At 38.9% G+C, this 8,206-nt stretch overlaps 1 protein-coding gene across 2 annotated transcripts; it reads left to right on the plus strand.

Moving 5' to 3' along the window:
• Window positions 1–12: 12 nt before the first annotated feature.
• Window positions 13–7,603, plus strand: LOC126998961 (wee1-like protein kinase). Of its 2 annotated transcripts, XM_050861254.1 has the most exons (6): window positions 94–1,270; window positions 2,619–2,690; window positions 2,893–3,162; window positions 3,499–3,717; window positions 4,137–4,294; window positions 6,010–7,603. In XM_050861254.1, exons 1-6 carry the CDS (start codon window positions 726–728, stop codon window positions 6,612–6,614), a joined length of 1,869 nt encoding a protein of 622 aa, XP_050717211.1. In that variant the 5' UTR covers window positions 94–725; the 3' UTR covers window positions 6,615–7,603. The 2 variants fall into 2 exon arrangements, with proteins under 2 accessions (XP_050717212.1, XP_050717211.1); XM_050861255.1 differs by lacking the exon at window positions 2,619–2,690 and having other exon boundaries at window positions 13–1,270.
• The last annotated feature ends 603 nt before the right edge of the window (window positions 7,604–8,206 follow it).

The raw sequence follows: 8,206 nt of genomic DNA on the forward strand, positions 1-8,206 counted from the left end.
ATAGTAAGCTGTCGTCTGCATTGCAATTAAGTAATTTAGCCAGTGTGTCCATCCCATGCAATACCTTCAGTGACAGTCAAATACCCGTTCTTCTAATAAGTCATGAGTAAGGAGTGGAGGTAGGCTACACACTGAAATTCAGTATTTATCAGCTAGTGGGAAGGAGAAATGCGTACACACAGGCGGCAATATTGTTCCACCCTATGATCGTTGAGGTGAATCAGGATGGGTTTCCCGCAAAACAAACTGGGCCACGTGCTGTTGCAGTTAATTGAGGCGTGATATTCTCCTTACCCACACCAAATGTGTACAGGACAGGTACAGCTTATGGGTGATGTATAATAAGGTTCCGATAATGTTGTCAATTGCTAACATTATTGCAGTAAGCGTGAAATAGAGGTGAAAATTCTCCACTAGGAAACATGAGCCTCTATCACGTGACTGGGATCAGCTGGGATTTGGCGGGACCAGCCACACGGGGGCCGGTGACGTCACGGGAGAACGCCTCGCGCTCATTGGCCGTAGTAACGTCCCTAGCTCGTGGTTGGTGGAGACGCTGTTCCCAAAATCCTTTGCGTTAGCGGCTTCCATTTTGAGTTGAGATGATGTGGTGGTGGAGAGCGGACGCGTGTTTAGTGTTGTGGTAGTCTCCGCTCGTCTATGGTATAGGTGCCCTGCCTTGTTATGTGTGCTTCCAAAGCCGTAACATTAGTGAAGTGAGGAACATGGATGTGTCAATGAAGCTGGACTTTGATAGTTGTGACGACGAGGAAGGAAGTTCTTTCCGCACGTTGAGCTCGGGCTGTGATGATGGTGACTTGTCAGGGGACGACTTCAGCACTGCCATGCCCCCGACTCCGTCCCCGGCGAGGCTCTTCAGCCCTAGGAAGCCTCCCAGACCTGCCGTCAGGCCCGACAGTGAGGTGGCTTCCCAGGCTGTCGATTCCCCGCCCTACAAGAAGATTCGTGCCTTGCGGCTCTTCGATTCCCCAGCAACACCAAAGACAATAATACAAAAAAGCACGACAGAATCTTCATGCCGATCAGCAGCCACTAGGTCCAGGTTCTCCCTAGTTCGACAAAGAACACAGGTGCCCCCCGCCAGCCATGCAACGCCCTCGCCTCCGTCAGCGGGGCAGCAGACGAAGGAGCAGCACCAGGGAAAGTGTTCTGCCAAGGAGGTCGCCAATATCAACCCATTCACGCCGACGGGGATGATGCTGTCAAGAAAACGGACACGGTCGAAGAGAGGATTAAGCACACCCACCGGGTAAGTGGAGGGCTGGGGCTGCTTTACGACAGGGGAACCTCGTGACTAGTTTTTATTTTCCCACTTAAGTAATGACGCTTATAATATATAGTGCCCAAGCTGTACTTTTCTCCCACTCATTTAATCCTTATTCAGTTACCGATTCTAATTTATTTATTTCCACGTGAGTCATGAAGTGTATGTGGTTACTGGAAACGAGCTAGTAGGTGGGCGATTCTAATTTATTTCCACGTGAGCCATGAAGTGTGTGCGATTACTGGAAACGAGCTAGTAGGTGGGCTATCATGTGCAGTGAATAATATGCAGCCCTACATCATTTACTTATCAACTTTCTCTTAACTGTGTAACTAAATATACCTATGTCTTGCGTGTATCGGAATCACACACATTTTAACTTACAGTAACCCTGACGACGCTGCCTACTGCACTGATAAAATAGTGAGGTGGCTGTTTTCATCCCTCCTTCCCCCTTCCCTTCCCTCCCTCAGCCATTTTGAGTTGCCATATGCCAGCCGCGGAATTACTAACTTTTTGGATTTCCCGGATATTTTCAGAGTTTTATGTACCGATTATTTGTATTTATTATATTGTAGTGGTTGAGTGTCAGTACATCGGGGCCAGCCAAGTATAGGACCAATAAATGCTGTGGTGGATAGTTACCGGGTGGGCTGGCAGCGGCGGGGCGCCCAGCCAGACTAGTTGCTAGGCGCGGCAGATTTGACCAGTACCGGCGGGTTACGGAAGTTATACTACACGCGTAAATTAAACTTGACACATTGCCTTTTTTGCTATTGAATTTGATCGTGATGTTCCTCCCCCCCTCACGACGGGTGCCTGTACAAGGTCTAGCGGCTCCGAATCGTCAGCATCCCTGGACCTCCTACACCTTAATTGACAAAATAAGAATAATAGTTACACCACACTAAGCTGACACTTTTTGTTGGTGTTGCCTTGTTCGTGTAGGACGGGAAAAAAAACCTCAGTACTTTCCAGTGCAGCATCAACTTCCAATTTCTTATTGTTACGTTTAGTTTTGTTGTATTTAAATTTATTGGCATCCATTTAAAAAAGTCAATTATCCTTGTACTGTTTATGTTTAGCATTAGACTGGCTTATGTAGACATCTTTGTTGATCTTTACTTGATTTTTATGGAAAAAAAATGCATAGTGATCATTTTACTGTTTTGTATTATGATGGGATCAGTTACTTCTTTCTTGGAGGTCTTTGTTTAGCTTGCTAGTACTACTTGTATATATTGGTTTTCCATCTAAAAACTGCTTTGTGTGTAAAATAATTGCTATTTAGGTAGTATTATGAAGGTGCATACTATATCTATTTTTCTCTCAGGTGTAAGGACAGAGGCAGTTTGATGAGCGACACAGAGAAGCCACAAGAAGCCAATGTCCACATAATAAACAAGTATGTATGGATGATGTTACACTAACATTATTGTGATATGCACCTTCATAATGCAGTAAATTGTGTGTGTGTGTGTGTGTACTGTTGAATTTAATTTATAGACTAAACTAATAGTACAGTCTTCAAGGCCACCCCCTCTTTTAATAATTCTAATTGTTTCATAGCCTGCTGTCTACAACGATGTATTTATATTTAATTTCAGAGTGACCCAAATGCCCGAGAATATGGACCTGAGCCTGGAAGAATCGTGTTGTAATGACTCTTGTGAAGAGTGTGAAGATGAAGCTGGGCGGCCTACTAAGAGATTAGCTATTCATGAAGCAAATGTTTCAAGATACCACCATGAATTTTTAGAACTCGAACAAATTGGCCAAGGCGAGTTTGGTGGAGTGTACAAGTGTCGCCACCGACTGGATGGTTGCATATATGCGATCAAGAAGTCTCTCAAACCAGTTGCTGGCTCTATCAATGAGTGAGTATGAGTATACTGTATTCTTTTTTAGTTACAATATAGCTTCATTGCTTTTGGTATGTTTGTTTTAAAAACATGGTTATTTGATGGAAACATTATATTCTACCTGATGAATATAATGTGAGCATTTTTTGTTAGCATGGAATGCAGAATGATTGAATGTTAGTCATTACAGAATTAGCAATGCATTCTTATTTTGTTTGCTGCCAACAGACTGGTTTGCCCCATTAATTTTATAGTTGTAGACAGGCCATAAAAGCTGCATAATGTAGGAATTACAAAATTTATGTTATGTGTATTTAGTTTGTTTACTTTAACATGATTTTATTGTTTCAGGAGGATAGCCTTGAATGAAGTCTATGCCCATGCAGTGTTAGGCAAACATCCGTACGTGGTGCGGTACTACTCTGCGTGGGCTGAAAATAATCATATGATTATTCAAAATGAGTATTGTAATGGAGGATCTCTGGCAGATGTAATGGCGAACAAACAAGAAAGAAAACTGAATGAACACACGCTCAAACAAGTTCTGTTACATGTTGTCAAAGGTTTGAAGTAAGTATTTAAAATAATCTATATTATCATCAACCAAAGGTATCTCTTGTCTTACCCTTCAATAGAACTTAACTTTCTGACTGTATTCAGCAATGAATGCTATATATAAAGAATGAGGCTCTATCTTAATGATATGACTTCATGAAATGTTTGTATTTTGAAAGAATGGAGAAGTCATCTTATAAACATGCTCCTTTTTTGGTAGGGAGGGAAGGATGGTGTGGTGGTCTACTACTTTATAAGTTGATGTACACACTATTTGTTTATATTACTATTTTTTTAATGTTTTACTTTTAACCCTTACATAAGCTTTCTGCACCAGCCTTTCACTATTTAACCTAAACAAACAATTTCAATTATATTTGTAGAGAATTATCCATGTGAAATGAAGTGATATTAATAATGTCTTGTTTGCACAGATACATCCACTCTCTCCAGCTGGTACACATGGATATCAAGCCTGCCAACATCTTCATCTCCCGGGAACAGAAGATCAATTTACAAGGAGAAGAGTCTGCTGATGATGGGTTTGAGGAAGAACATGTGGAAGAGGAGGAGGAGGTCACTTATAAAATAGGTTAGTGATCATGACCTTTTTATTTTTTATTTTTAGGTTTTCTTATCATAAGTAAGAAATATGAATTAATGCCTGGTGTTCTGTTTTAAAAGTTAAGTATCTTTACTGTGAGATTGTGAGTCATAAGGGTTATTAGAGCAAGGAAAAAAGGTGTTGCAGTGGTCTTATTAAAGGGCCTTTCCAAAATGACTTGCCACAAAAAATTCTTAGAAACTAACAGATAAATGTACTTAATTAGGCAGAGAAAGAAAGGGCTTTCATTCAACTGTTATACCTCTGGGCACCTTGAATGTCTGATGCACTGTGTTACCTAGTCCAGTGATGCATGTTTCCATTTATAGATAGCTCCTGTACCTTCATTGAAGGCCTTTCCTGTATTGGTGGCCATGTCAGATAGGTATCTAGCTATCCTTGCTCATACTTAAATCCTTCTGATCACAGTCCATGTATATACTATTTGCTTTTTCTTTGACGTCATTTCAGTGTTCTTACTACTTACCCTCTTCCCTTTTCATTATGTGACCTATCATTTAACTCATTTTACATTATCATTTACTTGCCTTCCCACAGCACATTGCTTTTCATCCACTGCTGTACCAGACCCCTCCACAAACACACACACTTGAACCTCATTTCACCATATCTTGTTACATCACATACTGTTTTTCAATTAAGCTTCATCACACATATCCTTGTGTTTTGTACCTCACCTAACTACCATATTGTTGAGGTGTAAGCTATGATTGTTATAGGGTAGTTTTTCCATCTTTTCTATCCTTAGTTATTTCCTGTCAAGCATACTTCTTCCAAGATCCCTTTTTACCTATGCTTCTAACTCATTGCATGTAGTGCTTACATAAAATTTATTCCATAACGATCACCTCCATTTTTTATTCATAAACTTCCAAGATAGTTTTCCATTCTAGTTTACTTGGCACTTTCACTGAAGATTGTAAAATCATTTGCTCAACTGTATCCTTTCCTTTCAAGGCTCTTTATAACCTTAAGGATGGCATCACTTATATTATAGCTTCTTCCTACTGCTGTAGAACTCTTCCATCATTTCATATATACCTAATTCACTGGATAGCCTAATGATGTGGTAGTATGTGGCAGAAATTGCATTGCAACATAGCAAGTTAATTTTTACAGTGGAAGCTAGAAGGGTAGAATAGGGTTAGGCTGAACAAAACTCTGGTGGGAGTAGGTTAGATTAGTCTGGAAACTGCACATCTCATGAAAGGTTCTCAACATGTTTATTGAAGAAGGGGGTACTGTGTTTATTTATATATATATATATATATATATATATATATATATATATATATATATATATATATATATATATATATATATATATATATATATATATATATATATATATATATATATATATATATATATATATATATATATATATATATATATATATATATATATATATATATATATATATATATATATATATATATATATATATATATATATATATATATATATATATATATATATATATATATATATATATATATATATATATATTATATATATATATATTTTTTTTTTAACTCAAAATATTGTATTTTAGGAGCAATGAAGCTGACTGTACCACACATAGTTTGCAATGACTTGGGTACATTGTTAAAGATTTATGAATCATAAACAGTGGCCATTCTCAGGAAGACTTAGTCTTATTAAAATATTCTGTTTTCCAGGTGACTTAGGACACGTCACGTCAGTAGTCAACCCACAAGTAGAGGAAGGCGATTGCAGATATCTACCCCGAGAAATTCTTCAGGAGGACTTTTCTCACCTGCCCAAGGCAGACATATTTGCCCTTGGCCTCACCCTTTATGAGGCAGCGAGAGGCGAGCCCTTGCCTCTCAATGGAGACGAGTGGCATGCAATACGTAACGGGGAGCTCCAGCCTCTCCCAGGGTACAGCCTTGACCTGCAGATGTTACTGAAGCAGATGGTACAAGCTGACCCAGCAGCCCGGCCAACGGCATCCCAGTTAGTCCATCATCCAACCCTCTGTCCACCCACTGGCATGTCAAGAGCACAGCTTCGTCGTGAACTCAATGCCGAGAGACTAAAGAATGACATATTGTCCCGTCAGTTGAAGGAAGCGGCAAAATGCCTCCAGAATTTAACTCCATCAGTGGCATCAACCCTTGTGGCTGTGGCATCTGGTGTGCTGGCTGGTGTGGCACCTGTTAGTGTTCCTGCTGTGCCACATGCAAGGGCAGGGCCAACCACAAGAAATTCTAGACTTATTGGTAAAAAAACAAATAGAAGTGTGAGTACAAGTAACTTTTAGCATATGTTTAGAAATTATATGGTGGTTTTAATATGGGGAAGTCAGAATTTGAGAAATCTAAATGGATTAGTCACTAGTAGTTTTAGTCATTCGATATGGATTGAAATCATGTATCTGCTGCATGTGCATTTTCTAAGGCTGGCAGGTCTGAAGGTTGGCTTCACTTGCATACAGATTGAGAATGCAGATGCAGTAACTGGTATGTGGTTTTGGAATGGCATGTGGGGTGGTTTGAGTTGGATGTTAAAGAGGTGGATCTAGTCTCAGTGCATGATATTTATTTATTCATGCTATGCTCACATGGATGATAAGCCTAAGGGCCTAGGTGAGGAATTTTATTTTAAAAGCTGCAAACTAAGTATTCCAGTACTGTGGGCTCTGCCTACAGAGGTCAATGCTGTTCTCAAGAGGTTGGCAATATGTAACTATATATTCACCAATTACTAAGTATGCTTGTTAAGAGGTGCTTCAGGTTTGTTTGGTTTTGTAGCCTCAGGCTGTCGTGCCTGCATTGTGTAATTTTGCAATTGTGGAAGAAAATTCAGAATTTTATTTGCTTACTGTACATATATTCACTTGAAACTAGATCAATTTTCACTTTCAGACACCAAATAATTGTTCAAGATCTGCATTTTAGTTAAGTATAAAACCTGGTTGTGCTTTTGCCCTCAGCATATTCTATCAAGTTTGCATTATAACAATCATATAATTATGTGCCTTATTAATTGTGATAATAGTTGTATCGTTAAAATATTTTCCAATTAGCATTGATACAAAAATATTACTTTTTTTTTTCTCAACAAATAGGACAATGTATATAATTATTCCATTGAAGTTTTACTTCTGTTTAGTAATAAAATTTGTTTGACCAGGATAAGCTACTACCTATGGGATTTTTCTTGACTGTCTTCCGTAAAGACATTCCGTGTACTGTGATTTCTTGCCTTCTCTGTACTGTTTTTGTATAAATAAATTTTATATTAATTTCACTTATGCATGTGATTGGATTCATGTCGTTGAATTGTGTGTCAGCAAAGATGTAATGTTTAAGTTTCCATAAGGTGGGAGGATGCAATGAGAAGGGCCTGGTGGCCAGTGTGTATTGGTTGTGTGCCAATAACTATATAACACCATTCTGTTGTGATCAGAGAGAGGTGTATGTAAGTATGAGATAGTTTACTAAAGAGTATAATTATTCCAGGAAGATGAAATTAAAGACTATGAAGGTTGTAAATCGTGAGGCAAAAAATGATTATTCGTTGGATGAAGGGGTCATCTTCCTGTGTAAAGGAATGTGAAGATGTGAGAGATCTAGAACTTGATCAAATGATTTGATACTTTTATTGTCAACTTTAGAATCCTATCCATTCCTATCCTATCTTATTCACCCTATGTATTATTTGCAGTATGAAATATTGGTAGATATTACATGTAAAGGCCCCATATTCCTCTGCAATTAAGGATAGGGATATTTCCTTAGTGCCACACCATGTGACATGGAAAGAAGGGGTTGGGGGCTCAATATAGTGCTGGTCTTGCAGCAGTGTTTAGGAGTTCAGTCTTGACTCAGCAGCTTAATGGAGAGATAGTGC

This window comes from Eriocheir sinensis, chromosome 15, assembly GCF_024679095.1.
Source record: "Eriocheir sinensis breed Jianghai 21 chromosome 15, ASM2467909v1, whole genome shotgun sequence".
Taxonomy (NCBI): domain Eukaryota; kingdom Metazoa; phylum Arthropoda; class Malacostraca; order Decapoda; family Varunidae; genus Eriocheir; species Eriocheir sinensis.